At 40.7% G+C, this 16,320-nt stretch overlaps 1 protein-coding gene across 1 annotated transcript in view; it reads left to right on the forward strand.

Annotated features, from left to right (window-relative positions):
- LOC143210176 (zwei Ig domain protein zig-8) overlaps positions 1-16,320 on the forward strand; it is a 113,087-nt gene that overhangs the window by 66,299 nt on the left and 30,468 nt on the right. The window contains exon 3 of the mRNA XM_076426764.1: positions 8,000-8,108. Within this exon, the coding sequence (XP_076282879.1) occupies positions 8,051-8,108 (58 nt within the window). The 5' untranslated portion in view covers positions 8,000-8,050. The remainder of the gene's footprint in view (positions 1-7,999; positions 8,109-16,320) is intronic.

The raw sequence follows: 16,320 nt of genomic DNA on the forward strand, positions 1-16,320 counted from the left end.
TTTATTTACGTACTCGCGTAGCGTTGTTATGCATTGAAAGTAAAGTCTTTTTTAATACTCATTTTTCACTTCGCCCGTTCCTGAAATATCGCTCGGTTTTTTAAACAGGTATACATTATAGTTTTCAGCAATTTTCACTTCCTTATTGTTTGCCTGTTTAATATTATTCAAGTTTGAAGATGGCCCATTACCTACTGCGATTTTTTGAGCCTTTCAAATTTATTTTTTGCGACTTTTCTACAGCTCAATTAATATATCAACTCAAGTATTTTGAAATTGTAGCATGCGACGTTCTTCCTTACAACGACAGATACAAACTGAGCAATTTGTCGTGTTAGACAAGCTTTATGTAATCACATTTTGACCAGACTTTCGGCTCAAACATTCCTCTGTGCGATCCGAAGTATTTGGACCCGTCGAGTGTCTCGCTGGTGGACACTTTCTATCATTTTTCTGTTTATCCGATGCTAGTTTGGAGACACCGCAAACACCATAATACAATATTTACCCCCAGTCAAGTAATTATCTAGTTTCCGAATGAAATCCCGCATCACCGCGCCGGTAATGAAGTGTAAACAGTCCGGCCACGAAGTTGAACGTTCCACGTGGATTCGCGAAGCGGAACGCAGCTGGACACCAAGGCTTCGTCCGCTCGAATGAACGTTAACGCATGAGTTTCGTTGATTTCATCGAGCTTGCACCGCCGGAATAGAATAGTGTTCCTAGAGAGCCCTGAAACGCCCGAAGTTGTTTGTTTTCCTCGGGGCTGGCTCGTTCCCGCGGTGCACCGCTGCATCCCGCCGCGCTGCTCGCGAGAATTGCAGCTCACGAATAACCACTCGGAAATTGCCTAAAAACTCGTTCTGCGGCAGATCGATCACATTTCAGACATTAACACTAAACCTACCGAGCCTTAAAACTAACTGGTACATGTTCTCTTATAAAACTCGGCACGCTCGCTGCTGCGACGCTTTCATTATTTCGCGATGTAGCTCCCTGAGAAGCTCCACGATCACTGTCCCTTCGCCTACCCCTTCCACTGTGGGGTATCCCCGCGAGGGGTCAGGAAGCACACGGTCTGTGTTGAAATACTGTCCTTTTCTACATTCGGCATCCTTTGTACTTACGGCGCGGTCGACGTAGTCATAAAAAAAACAGTTTCCCTACACGATCTCTGTCCCTGCTCGAAACAGGAGATGAGAGCTACATTGCGACTTCATTGTAAAACGATAGACTGTAGTTCTCCACTTTCGTTTTACCGTCGCGTCGCACAGTGGTGCCGATCGCGAATCTAGCCGGACAAAATTATTCTAGCATTATTTTAAGACTTAAAACCGTAGTTAAGTAGGTCATTGGATTCGTCTTGACATCAGCTACACCAATATGTAATAAAAAATACTTAGTGACATTTAAAAAATTAACATGATCATATTTTTTTATTAAAGAAAAAAGTTTTGTGAAATTGGGATTAATAGGATACTGTGTATCGATTAACTTTTGTTGGAAACATTTCCTTACCAGATTATCCGAAATGTTCAAAACATCGTGGGTGACAATTGGTCATTTGCACCGAAAAGCTTCCGAATCGAATCTTTTCATTGATTTAGCTGACCAAAATTATTTATAATGTTTAATGACCCGCAACGTATTCAAATCACATATAATATCATTTTGTATTTGTTTAAGTATTATATGTGTAGTTTCAGCTGCAAATATTAGTTCTTCGCTGCTAATATCCTTCATAAATGTATCGATCCTTCTTTTTGTTTAGCTAGATTCGCGTTCGGCACCACTGTGCGTCGTCGCTCTCTCACATCTTTATCTCCAACCATAAACGTATCCCTACACGGCTAATACACGTCACACTTGACCCAGCTTCACCGTTTATTCCGACGCAACACCAGATTTTAATCCTGCCGGGTCGCTCCCGAGGCAGTTGGGACGCTGATACAGGGCGCATGCATGCGCCATTTAAATTATTCAGCGAGTAAGGCTGGTATTAATCCGTGTGCACGCGTTTAAGAAGAAGGGAAAAGAGAGAGAGAGAGAGGAGGGAATGGAGGGGGAACAGAGGTAGGGAGAGTGAGAACTGCTCGTTTAACCTGAAATCGGCTTAATGTCTTTACACTGTCCCTCTCGTTCCACGGGCAGACTCCGGCCAACTCGGGCTCGGCCCAACCCATTCGTTATCGTGGCAACTTCCTGCCTCTAGTTTCGCATATTTTGCACGCACACAATTTAAACTCTCCCGCGACAATCCTGCCGGGATTCCCTGTTCATCTCTCCGACGAGCTGATTACAGAAACTTTCGCGTTGCCGCTCGTATCAGTATGTAAATAGCGCGGTGGCTATCACCGCGAAACCGTATGACTGAGATCATTACCATGAGCCGAAGCTCTTTACTTCCACCCCCGTTCCCCTAACCGCACCTGTCCCACGTATCACCGGTGCGTACACACAATTTACAGTTCGCCGTGCGGAATCGCGTATGCGTTACCACGGCCGCATGCGCAAAAACGCCGTCTCGCGAAGCTCCGCGACGAAATTTAGTGAAATAGCGACCCCAAATATCACGGTTTTGCGCCCCTTTCGAGCACCTCGAATTCAGCTCTTAATTTTTGTCAACCACTGCAAATTTTTAAGTCGTGACGACAATCGGATTTTGAGTTCATCAGTGGCAACTTCGAAAGAAGTTTCTCTAATTTTCAATAACGAATCCAGATGAGAGTATTTTCAACATTCATAAGGACCGACAGTTTTATTTTTATCCGGTACGAAGTGTCAATAAGATAATGAAAAATAGCTGAACGCCGATAATTAACACTCGGTTGGACATTAATAAATCCCCGGATTGAAGGTTTAATCATTTAACGGATATCCGAGTGCAATCGCCCATTCTATTGTACAACCGTTTCAAGGTACAATCGACACCTCGTACGTTTAAAAATAAAAACGAGAAAACACGGCGAGCCCGACGTGTATTAATGAAACGTTAAAAATTTGAGAGGCAGCGAGCGCTTGACTGGACTCCAGCCGAAATTATTACGAATCAATGACCGCGCGGATGATGTGCGAATAAAACAATGTGGGTGGGCGTTAGAGACCGGCAGACGGGAATAATTTATCCTGTCGTTCCCGTGAAACGAGCAGCATTGGGATCGAGTGGCGCCGGTATCCTTTACAATGCTGCAAATTATGCAGGAGATAAAGCGTCGACGCCAATTAAATCGCTTCCGTCCCATTGAATCGGCGGAACGCCGTTTTTAAACGGGCTCGTTGTAGCAGCTAATCGAATGAGAAGATGCGCTGGGGAATGTGCAAACAACGCCGCTGGAAACGTGGGAAAACGCCGCGCCGGTGGAAACGTACCAACGGCGCCGGTCACCGTCCGGAAAGATGTCAGTTGACTCATTGTTGGAAGTCATCGCGCGCGTCCACCAGAAATAATGACCGGAAACTCGGCCCGGATCCCAGCCGCGCGGAATCGACGTATTTCCCTACTGCTCGACCACATCTACACCCCGCGACAAACCTATAAAGGATGCCCGAAATTAAAAATTTGCATTTCTTCGGTTTTTTAAACATTTTCAAGTCTTTTACAGATGTCTGTCTAACCCGAAAAATCTGAAAAAATACTGATTAAGAACCGTGATAAAACGCAACTTCAATATCAAATCAGCGATTTTTTAAAAGCCAACTTTGCAGTCGGAAAATTCAGAAAAAATTCACAGCAGTGTATACTGTCAGATATAATGTTCATGAATTTTTTCGTAAACTTTTCTAATCCGAAAAATCTGAAACGAATACTCATTAAGAACCGTGATAAAACACAACTTCAATATAAAATCAGCGATTTTTTAAAAACCAATTTTTCAGTCGGAAAATTCAGAAAAAATTCATACTGATGAATTGATAATGAGCGTATACTGATAGAATCAAAAAATCAGATAGAATGTTCATGAATCTTTGTGCATTTTTTTGTTGAGCACAACGGAAGAAATAGAGCAACACAAGAATAACGAAGCAACCGAGTTGCATAATTTTGGCGTAATTATTGTCTGTATCTTTTTCAATCCCGATTCGTTGTGTCCCCGCGAGACAGCGCTCTAATTGTAAGTGTCACGCGGCCGTGTAAATTGGAAACGGGAGTGGCCAAGCTCGTTCCGCGGGAAACAGCCGCGATGATGCCAACATCGATAATTCCCGGCGACGTTCCGTTGTGCATGTATCATTTATTGCGACGATATTTCCCGGTCGACAAGCTATTGAATATTGCCGCCATCCTACTTGTGCGTGCGTGGAAACGCGCCGAGCGATTTCGGTCGGAATGCCCATTTGTTACGGGACCGGAAAAAATCCGATTAATCGTTGCGAATGAGCGAACTGTCTGCTAGATGCGCTGGTGGGTCGTTGGTTTAACCCTCGGATGAGTTGTGTCCATTTCGATCCAGAGTCGTAAACGTTCCTTCCAAATTCTAAATTCCCAGTAGCCAGTTTTAACCCTTGACGGCGGGCGATTCTTAAAACGATAGAGTTGATAATCTTTCGACATATTTTTGGAGGTACTTTTTGTAGATACGATAGTGTCTCTTGTGTTTTTACTGTAACAGTTGCTCGTTTCATTTAATTGCCAGAAACTAAGTAATTAAAAGACGACTTTGGATGGTTAACCGTTTGGAGACGACACTCTATCCGACTTTCGTCATTGTAACTGGAAGCTAGTAAATATCTCGTTAGTCAATACATTTTTATGCGGAATTCGATACTCCATCGATTCATGATAAAAAAAAAGTACGGCTTTCCATTCAAAGAAATCAAGGTGACCTTGAATTTTAGACCTTGATATTTCCCCCTCTATGTATACCATGCAACCACCCTGTATGTATAGTAGAGCTAGCTCATGTTCCGGTGAACTTTTCAAGAATCAAAAGAGAGGATTTTTATTTAATCACCTTGATATTTCCCCCTCTATGTATACCATGCAACCACCCTGTATGTATAGTAGAGCTAGCTCATGTTCCGGTGAACTTTTCAAGAATCAAAAGAGAGGATTTTTATTTAATCACCTTGATATTTCCCCCTCTATGTATACCATGCAACTACCCTGTATGTATAGTAAGGTAGCTCATGTTCCGGTGAACTTCTCGAGAATCAAAAGAGAGGATTTTTATTTAATCAGCTGAATAAAAAAATACGGCTTATATCCGAAAGTCTGAACAGTAAAAAGTGTATGACGAAGGGCCGTGAATGCGTCGAATCTATGATAAGATTTAGCTTATCCTTCGCACAGTGTACCCACCGACCCTCCTGAATCATGCTAAGAGTTTTAAACTGGGTGAAACTGGGGTCGTAGCTGTGTGGAAATTTCGACGGAAGTGAATAAAGCAAAGGTCAAACTGAGCTGCTATTTTTCATTCTTAAAAAAAGGTCTGTTCGGATTGATGTGTTTCGCATAAGAAAACAAACTACTGTTCTTATTGAATTTTCATGAACCGTTCGAAATTTATTTCATATGAGAAATAAACTGTTCTCGTAAATTTTTAGGTTACCCTTAGGAACGTCTCTGAAAAGCATTCCCACGAATCCGACATGTTAAAATCTGTATAATAACAGTTTCATGGAAACATATTATGTTAACACGTCTATTAAATGTTCAGAAACAAACCAAATTAGTTTCGGATTATGAACTATATTTACGTAAATGTTACAAATGAGAAATACATTCAAAACGTCGATTCAATTGCAATCATTATACTGTGTATTTTAAATGCGGTGCAAAATAGCGAATTAGTTAAGTCAGTTTCTTTAAAAATAGCTAAACGAGAAAATACTTCCTTCACTTAGCTTCAGTTTCTTACAGTTGCCTCGGACAGTTTTTATTTTGCATAAAAGTCCGCAGTGTGGTAATCAAATTCCGCAGAGTGTAGAAAGTTGAACATTTTTCAACATCACCGTACGTACAGGTGTTCTGCATTTAGCAATCGCCGGGGGACGGGAAACGAAATATTGAGAGTCGGAGGGAGCTCACAAAGTTACGAATTGAAAGCACAATGGTCGAAACGTGACTGACGTCGGTGATAAATCGACGGTGAATTTCAACAGACGTGGGCTACTGGAAAGCTTGTTCTCGGCTTTTTGCCATCGGAAACTTATCGGATCTCCGCAGATTTGTTTACTGCACGCGTGGCCTTAGTGCGTTCGCATGATTGCCCCTCCGTTATTTCCGATTATTTCGCTGGATACGTTGGACATGGCCGACGGGATAGGGCTTAAGGAGCCACCAGTTGGCAATGAGTTTTCGGGTTTTATGGGCCCCCATAAATCTCCAACACCGAGCACGGACGCCGCCCGCCGATTGTCCGGTTTCTTCTTCACGAAAGCGAGTAAACTTGCCCGGGAATTATGTCCTGCCGTTAAAGTCACGCGGCGTGCGCCGCTCTAATAAAAACGGTGCGTTTTCGACAAATCAGTTTGAGGACGTGCTTTATCAACGATTGCGTCGTCGAGTGTTTACAGAGAAAATCGGTCGGCGTCCCTATGTAAATACAGCTCACAGAATTACCATAGCTCCATCCGTAATTTCTTCGTAATTGTAATTCAGTTTTAAAGAACAAATACGATCGAATTATCCCCGTTATATCGAGTTGCCTGCAAATATACCTGAAAAGTTCCAAAATAAGATATCTTTTCTTTTTAATGTGATCAATTTAAAATATACACAAGTGTTTCCTTACATTTTTCTGTGATCTTGAACTTTTCAAACACCCTGTATATGTATTTCTGATTAATTCCAGTTAATAAGTAATAGTTTATATATCCTATAAAATCAAGATGTTAATGATCGTATACAGGGTGTCCCAGAAAGAGGGTCGGAAAAATAAAGGGATGATTTTGTCGTTAAAAACGAGGAAAGTACAACTACGAAGATCAAATAATTTTTTAATTATTAGTAATACAAGTTTACATGGCCCGCACGATGTAGAGAAGCCGCGTTGAAGAACAAAAATGTTTGGAACTCGATGAATCCGCGGGCCTCGGTGGAGCACGCCGTGAATTCCTTGTCAGTGGACACTTTCTGCGATCTATTTTTCCCTCCCCATACCTCCCGTCGAAAATACTTGACAAAGGTAGGCCACTTGTATCGAAATCTTGAGGCTTCCAGCGGCTAAGGGTCTAGAGATCACAAACCCTCCTGCTTAGACCGATATCGATTGCAGGGGACTTGAACATTGACGTGGACACTGAGAAGAAAGAGGGAATTCTGTGCCAGCGTATCTCACGGTATCGGCATTATTAACTTTTATTGGAGCTTGCGGTTCGCGTCTCGTAAATCAACATCGTTTCGCTTCAAACAAACATGTCAAATATACTGAAAGAATGAAACACCAGCGCCGTTCATTTTTTTGCGATACATAATATAAGTTATAAAGACTTTCGATTGACTGAATTTCGTTTTGTTATTATTATTATTCATTTACAGTTTATTTTAACGTGGTGGCATTAACAGCGAGGTCATGGAATAAAAGATTTTAGAAAAATGTTTTTCCAACGCTGTCTATTAAATGATTAATATATGATAAGATAAATGAGTAATATTTCCATATGTAATAAATGTTTCGATTAATAGTTTTCGCATAAAAACGATTATAACTCACATTATGCGCTATTTTGCGATTACTATTGATACACTGAAAGTCAAAGTCACTGCTTTACCTCAGATATTCCTGTAGCAGGTATAAGTCAGCGATTCTACGGAAATTAAATTTAACTTCTCTCGTACTAAAACCTCAGTCTAATCGCATTATTAATTGGTGTTCTACTTTCGTTGGATGGATCAATATAATCTTCATTATGTAGACGCAATTTCAAACCACAGTTTTTTAGAGCAACGTGATAAGTATATTCTTGGTTCTGGAAGCGAGTTCTTCTACCGTAGAATCCGTTCAGAATATTTCAACGAAATATACCCACTGATCCGATTCATTTCTCTCTGTTACAGATACCTACGATGAACGTCTGAAATAACGACGTTGTAAAATTAATTGTCACCATGAGAACGCTGCTGATCCTAGCTAGCATTTTCCTGGAAATACAGTTTCATCTCACCGGTGAGTAGAATCATTTGTCACCTTCGTTATTAGCATGAGAAAATAGTTTACACGATAGCTGTAATCGCTGGATAAGCGTCATCGAAGTTTGCGATGTAATACGTGATAAAGGAAAGCATCAGGCTAAGTAAACGTAACTATTAAGGGAGGAGTTAGATCAATGTCAGTGTTGTATTAGGATCTTGTCGGACCAAAATTATGTGTGCTATGTTCAGTTGGCCATTTTGAAATGTTTAAGCTCGGTTAGGGCTCTGCCAAACTTATAAAATGGCACTTTTTTAATTAATGAAATTGGAATTGTTTTATGAATTAAAATGGTAAATCGAATACCAACGTACGGAGAGAACTTTTAATATTTCACGGACAAATATACACAGGGTGTCCCAAAATTCCTGAACATCCCGAAAATGGGAGGTTCCTGAGACCATTTGAAGCGAAATTTTCCTTTGCAAAAATGTTATCCGTGGCTTTGTTTAGGAGTTATTAACGAAAAACACGGACCAATCAGAGCGCGACCTAGACGCGAGTTGGCACAGTCGGCCAATCGACAACCGCCCGGCGTTGGCGCGCAGGACCGACTGTGCCAACTCGCGTCTAGGTCGCGCTCTGATTGGTCCGTGTTTTTCGTTAACAACTCCTAAACAAAGCCGCGGATAACATTTTTGCAAAGGAAAATATCGCTTCAAATGGTCTCAGGAACCTCCCATTTCCGGGATGTTCAGGCATTTTGGGACACCCTGTATATCGTATAAAAACATTTTTAAAATCGTCGAGTCCTGCTTCCGCCTCCCCAGGTTTAATTTCATCATTGAGCGAGCATATTTATGAGCGAACAATATGTGGACCGCTCAGAAACCCCAATTAAAAGTTCGAAACGTTGGAACAACGTGCTTATGCCGAATGCAACTTCGACACGACGTGTCTGGAGTTTTATGAATGTTGAAAATACAAAGCCGATTTGTTAGGAAATCTCCATTCTCGTAGAAAATATCAAAATTTAATTCTTTTAAAGTAACAATATAATCGTTTGAAACGTCGTATTGTTCAATATACTGTGTTTATTACGTTTTATGGTAACTGTGTTTTTCACTAATAACTCTTTAACAAATCTGCGGAGAAGATTTTCGCAAAGGAAAAAGTTACTTGAAATAACCTCAGGAATCAGCTCCTACAAGAAAGTACAACATTTTGAGACACCCTGTCTGATAGACGGAAAAATAACAAACACCTAAGGCCGGGCTCATAACATAGGTAGCTCTTGTGCGAAGGACAATTTCATAATCGTAAAATCAGCTTGACGTCTCGTTAAATTTGTAGTGAATAATTACAGACCGTTGGCGGAACGAGCAACGTAATGCGTAATAAAAGGGAGCATCGGGTAGGGTGACTACACATTAAGTGAAAAGGACTACCGGGAGAGTAGTTAACAATTTTGTCAGAAATCGGTGGCGCGTCCATCCGCAATCGCATTGGAGGGAACGCAACCTGTGTGCGTTCACAGAGTACTTCCTTGTTCGCGTTTCACCAAGTCATTTTCGTGCTGACACAGAAAACACTTAATTCACTGTGCCAGTTGATGGCTGACAAGTAATATCCGGTTATCGTGTTCTTGAAGACCGCACAAACTTTCGGCTCGTTAGCGCCGCTGGAAACTTTCCGACGGCCATAAACCATTCGTTCCTCGATTGGAGTCATTACCGTCGCTAGCACAATTCATTTCGCAAATAAATTCGCCCAATGCTGTTACAGAAATCCTCGAATTCGTCACCGTCATCGTCGATCGATGACCCTTGACGGTTCTCTGGCGTATGAATCGCCGTCGTCGTCAACGTACAATTGTCAGTCGCCGCGACCGCCTCAAGATAGTCGTCCCTAATTGAAAGTTTAATTAAACGCCGACCAATCTCCATTACACAGACATTTCCAATTGCCGGGACGACCGAAAATTGCTCGGGATTCATTTTCGACCGCCCCGCTAATTCGGGAATTCTATTTTCGAGTCGCCCCATAATGGTCTTAAATCGCCAAACCTGGGCGAAACCTCATAAATGAATTTTTCTTTGGAGGTAAGGGACTGTTGTGAAAGTTGAAATACATTTTATTTTTTAGTTATAAAGTCTCATGGTATGAGAATTACACAAAAATGTACAGTAAAGAGCAGGGACAGAGATCGTGTAGGGAAACTATTTTTTAATGAAAGCGTCCATCGAGCACAAAGCACAGGGTGTAACAAAATTATATGTCGCGGACACCATTCCGCAATTCTGCACTCTCGATATAGTCAAAAATGACACAAGAAACCCCCGCAAAATTGACCTTGAACGTGAAAAACAAGGTAAAAAACCAAAAACTTTTTTAAGATTAAAGATTTATTTTGAGATTTTTAATCTTAAAAAAAGTTTGGTTTTTTTTTTACCGTGTCTTTCAGGCTCAAGGTTAATTTTGCGGGGGGTTCCTTATGTCATTTTTGTAGAATTTTTATTAAGGATCGCGCTATGGTGTCTGCAACATATAATTTTGTGACACCCTGTACAAAGGATGCCGAACGTAGAAAAGGACAGCATGTAAACACGGACCGTTTGCTTCTTGGCCCCTCGCGGGGATGCCCCCCAGTGGAAGGGGTAGGCGAAGGGACAGTGATCGTGGAGATCTTTAGGGAGCTAGATCGCGATTTTACTGGTATAGTTGCCAGATACGAAAGACCCTATCACAATACTTTGTTCTCTCAGTAAACACTGTACCATTTAAGAGTAAACGACCCGTTCCACGCCCGTCGCGACTCGTCTTGTTTTTCGTCGAGAGTATTCACGGGACGTGATTGCTCCTCAACTCGCGCTTAAGACGGAAAATTACGCGTCTCCCGATGATCGTCTTGTTTCGCGCGCAAACTCCTTGTTCTCAAACGGCTTAAGCGTATGCTCCGCCAAGTGAGTTAACGGCGAAAGCTCTGCCGAAGACTTAAGGGCCGTAAAACGTTACGGGCTAGGATACCGCCACGGTAAGGTCTAAAGCGTTGCCGTCAACGCACTCGATGGCGGTTCGATAAACTGAATTTCGTAGCTTCGTGCCTGTTAACAACTTGCTTTGTTGCTGCGGTGTTTATCTTTACGCGAGTGTATATTTTTAGCGAATTATTTACAGACCTCGAGCCGCTGTTGGATTGACGTTTAACCCTCCATGGGTGCAAAAAAAACCTGAGAAAAATTTCACGGTATTCATTGGAGCCTCTACTTTAATGTTATCAATAGACTGTGGATGTTACCCATTTATGACGAAAAATTTAAGCATGTCACCTGTGAAGGTCATTCAAGATCATTTAAGGTCATTCATTGCCATTCAAGAAGTTCAACGGTCTTGAAGTTACCTTGTATTTGTTGTATTGTAGTGTGAAAGTGTTATTCTGTTTCACTTTTAGCCATTTGGTTGTAAGGTTTTCTAGGAGATGTTCACATTGCGTGTTCACCGAGTTCTATTGTATAAAATCGAAATATTGATCACATTATAAATCATGTTCGAAGTTTAACATACCTCGCAACTGTAATAGGGAGAACGAAAGCCTTCCGGTTTCCACGAAACCCACCAATCCAATACATATAAAAATCGATATTAAAACTGGATATTAAAAATATTGGCCGCAGAGAGGAAACGTTCCGGTGTTTTATTAATAAAATCGGAATTTTATTGCGTTTAATAATTGAATAACGGAACTGCGAACATTGAGAGTAATTCGATTGAGGAAACTCGTCGACCGTGTATGAGCCTTCCGCTTCGGCGTTTTCAATTCACCGTTAATTTCCACGTACAAACTGTCCGAAGTGTAATTTAAGAGTTTCCCATCCCCGCTGATGGCTAATTAATTCATTTCGCTGGATAGCTCGATTCGCCGCTGAGTTCCTCGAGATTCAACGTCGTCGTCTGGGTTTCCTCGTTAGACTTGTGTACACTTTTTTAATCGAAACTTGAATAATCGCTGGCCGTTTTGAACGTGGAAGAAGAAACCGTCGAGCTGACGTGGGACGAGCGCCTCCTGAAACTCTCCGCTCGACCATGAGAAAACTTATCCGCAACTGTTCTGGCGAATTTGCGCGGCTATTATGCTGCTATCTCGTGTCAGAAACGACGACGTCCAACCGTAAACAGTATTATTAACGTTCATGAAATGGCTGATTTTAGTAACGCCAATCTTATAAAAGGTTTTGATCAAGTAACTCTATTGCAATCTACAGGTTTATTATACAGGGTGTTCCGAAAAGTATCGACAATCCTGAAGGAAACAATCGCTGAAGTGGTTCTCAGCATAAATCTGTGGTTGTCAGGAAGAACGCCGCATGTCACTTAATTTCACTGTCGAGATATTGCCGTTTAAAGTTTTGATCATTAATGCTTTGACATAGGACATCGGTTAAATTACATTAATTTTTGAGCCTTCTTCCTTTTTCTGGTAAATACGTAAATCCTATACTATGAAGCTCAATTAATGCATAAACTCAGAATTCTGACAACAGAATTATCCTTTGCCATTCCGCGCTGGAGCGTTTCGCGCGCGTTTTCGAGCGTAGCGTCAGCGTCGCGCTGTGGTTGAGTCGTGGACAAGAGAAGGAGCAAAAGTTGATTTGTTCTGTATACAGTAAATCTTCTATCAACGCAAAAGCCTCGGGGAGGTTCGTTTGCATAGACCGCGACTCTCCTCGTCTCTTTCTTTCCCATACGCTGTCCTTCTTTGCGCCCGAAACGTTCATCGTCAATTAATCGCACGGGCCTTTGAACTGTGCCGACGACTGCATCTCTCAGCGTCGCATTAGTAGAGATTCACACGGATATACACGAGCCGAGATCAGATTACTACAGTGGAGGGGATATTCTTTTGCGTCCATCATGTAGCACCCTTTTGCGTCGATAGAGGATTTACTGTATTTATTTATATTATATTGATATTTGCTACAGGAATGAAAATGAAATCTGTTGGTCCATTCATAAAAAAGTTATTCTAGTTCAAAGTGAGTGCCGTCACCCATGAGACTGACTGTATAACGGGTGCCAAAAGCTTGTGGGTATTTCGAAAGTCTTACCGCGCCGTCTAAAATCGATATCGAGTATCTGGTCGCCGGTCGTCAGGTGGTTATTTACCAGTTACCGGTTACCGGTTACGGGTCCCCGACTGCCGTGGAAACGTAGCTGGCAGGTTTATCGCGCACGGGGCGCATTGTCCGTTCACACGTGCGACAACAAAGCAGCACGCGGCCGCTGCTTGCAACCGCTATCGCTATGTACCTCGTAAAAAGACGATAATGCCGAACGAGACGGTGCTTCGCGCACCCGGGAGAGCTCGTAACGCGGCAGGACACGTCGGGCCCCGTGTAAAATACCGGCCTGCTAAGCACCGTCGAACGAACCTGTGCTGCGGCCGGAAAACGACTTTGACGTTATAGAAATTATTCATGGGTTTATTTGACCCAGTCGCGGAACCACAGCCCGACGCGACGGAACTCCTCCTCTGTGTTCGGGGACGGAAGGCGGAATTTTTTAAGGGACGTCATCCCGGCCAATATTTTTCCGCTTGCCCTGCGCTTGGAGCGTGCGACACCGGAACAGGATTTTAGAAACTTTTTCTGCGACTGGTCTCTCTTCACTAATCCTGCAATTTGGACGGAACACTCTGTTTCAGCAAGATAAACAGTTATCTTTCCTTTCCAACCATCGCACGCTGGTCCACGCGCTCGATCTAGCTGTTCATTTGGTAAAAAAGCAACTTGCCCAAATCGATGTTTATTGAATGTATATTGCTTCCTAAATGTCCATGACATTCGGAAACGATGAAATTAATGAGATTTATTAAAAATTTTGATTAGAACAAGCATTTAAAAATCAACATTTTATGAATCCTATTTGCCACCGAAAAAATTACCTCTTTTCTTATTGATACCCTGGAGAATCTATTTAATGTCATGTTTGTCCATTTTTGTTGCAAATGAATAGTATTTGTCTATATTTAGAGTATATCTTTTGTACTAAGATTTAATATTTATAATTTATTGAGATAACAATGCTCAATAAACTAAAGAGAATCTTGAAAGTTTTCAATCTTTGGTAAAGAATATCTTTTGAGTCTCTCATCGTCCCTCATTGTATCAAAGTGCATTATTATCAGCGTCCCCATTCGGCCCCCGTACACAAGTTATTATTGTTTAAAGAGTATGTGTCGCCTGAATTGCGGCATTGAACTCTGGCATTTTGATGATGAAGTCGAACAATTAATATTGAAAGATGGTGAAGAAGAAAGTGATGACAATAATGATTTGTCAATATAATATAATATAACAACAACTGTTATTGTTGTTTATAGAATAAAAATTATATTTTTGTTTTTTATAATTGATATTATGTTTTTCACACAGTTTTAAATAAAATATTTTTAATTATGTTTATAAAATCCATTACTTCAAAAGTGATTGATTATTGTGTTTATTTAAAATCTGAACCTGATTTATCAGACACCTCCGATAATCTGAGAAAAAAATGTTTTAAACAAAACTTAATCAACATTCAGCAGTCTACAAATTTCAATCCAAAAAATTAAAAAATAAATTTTTAATGCATAAATAAAGTCACCTCGAATTTTTAAAAGCCAATATGCATTTTTGACTTCGTAATATTGTAGCTGATATCAAAACGAATCCAACGACCTAAATTACTATACCTTTAAACTTTCAAATAGTGTTAAAATATTAATGAACAGCTAGAACGAGCGCGTGGACCAGTGTGCCTCGGTTGCTATTATAGGTGTTTGTCTAACCCGAAAATAAGTCGTGAGTACTATAATAACATAAAAATGGTCATCTAGAAGCTTCAATATAAAACCTGCAATTTTCTGGAATTTTGTAAAAATCAATTTTGCAGTCAACAATTCGTACTCACCCTATAACTACCTTTGTGGTGGGGGTACAGCCTCGAAACTTGTCACAGAGGATTTTATAATACATTTGTTATTCTATTTAACGCTATAACTACCGAGCAACATATATTCAGACTCCATGCGATTTTTATCGTAACATGTGATTCAATAATGAAGTTCTAATTCAATATTGAAGAATACTGTAACGTATGTTTTCGTAATTATTGAAATATCGTTATCGTCGTTTGTTTATTGATTATTCTTTCATCTTCGCTACATATTGCACACGTTTGATGTCTCGCAATAATATTTATTAAACATTATTGTATTTCCTCAAATACATTATACGTTTTTATACCGCGGCAATTTTATCAGTATTGGCCGTAGTATGATATCGGCTGTTCAGCGAACCTTTTATCGCAGCATTCACAAAGACGAGGTGAGCGGATTTTTGCTATAGGCTGTAGTGGTAGCGCTCGCGAATCGGATTTGTTGGCATCGTATGGCAAAAAGAACGAGTAAAATACACCGAATGAAAATAGAGGTGCGCTGAACGATACTGCAATCTTCAAAGCGACGCCGCGAGCGTATCGGTGCGTCAACCATTAATGCAAAATAAGAACAATTCTCTTTTCCCCCGATATCCTCACTTTGGTATTCTCAGCTCACCCCAGCTTTCCTGATTGAAGTCAATTTACACGTAACCCGCGACCCTTATATTATTATTACGGATCTTTCGGAAAATCAACCAGTTTTCTTTATCAAGCAAACAGAAGCCACACACAAAGGAATTTGTTTCTTCCTTTAATAATCTTAACGAATTGAAAATGATATACGGTGCTCTCAGATTTTTTGGTATTTTTTAAATATTTGTTGAAGAATTTGGTAAAATAAAAAGATTAATGTTTGCTACGATATATTCCAGCAAATTTCATTTTGTTAGGGTTTGCAGCACGCAGAGGAATTAAAAAAGTACCTTTCCAGCTTCAATTTTAGTAAATAAGTTATTTCGATGTGCCAATTATGTAGGATCAAAGCTGTCTATGATTTTCTTTTATTTTTTGTCTGTGCAATCGAAAATATGGCGTGAAAAATATTTATAAAGTGTCGAAAGTCTTGAATAAGCATTACTGGAGGCTATCGAGGTTGAATAGATTACCTTTTATACTCTTACGAGGCACTAGGTGTAGTGCTAAGTAGGTAATTCTTCTAGAATATTTTATGGAATAATGGTTTTTCATACATTAGACCGGCATCTTAATGCTTATCAGCAGAAGTACCCACAATATAGATATAATTTACGCGTGCACATTATTCCTA

Source organism: Lasioglossum baleicum, chromosome 7, assembly GCF_051020765.1.
Source record: "Lasioglossum baleicum chromosome 7, iyLasBale1, whole genome shotgun sequence".
Classification (NCBI taxonomy): Eukaryota; Metazoa; Arthropoda; class Insecta; order Hymenoptera; family Halictidae; genus Lasioglossum; species Lasioglossum baleicum.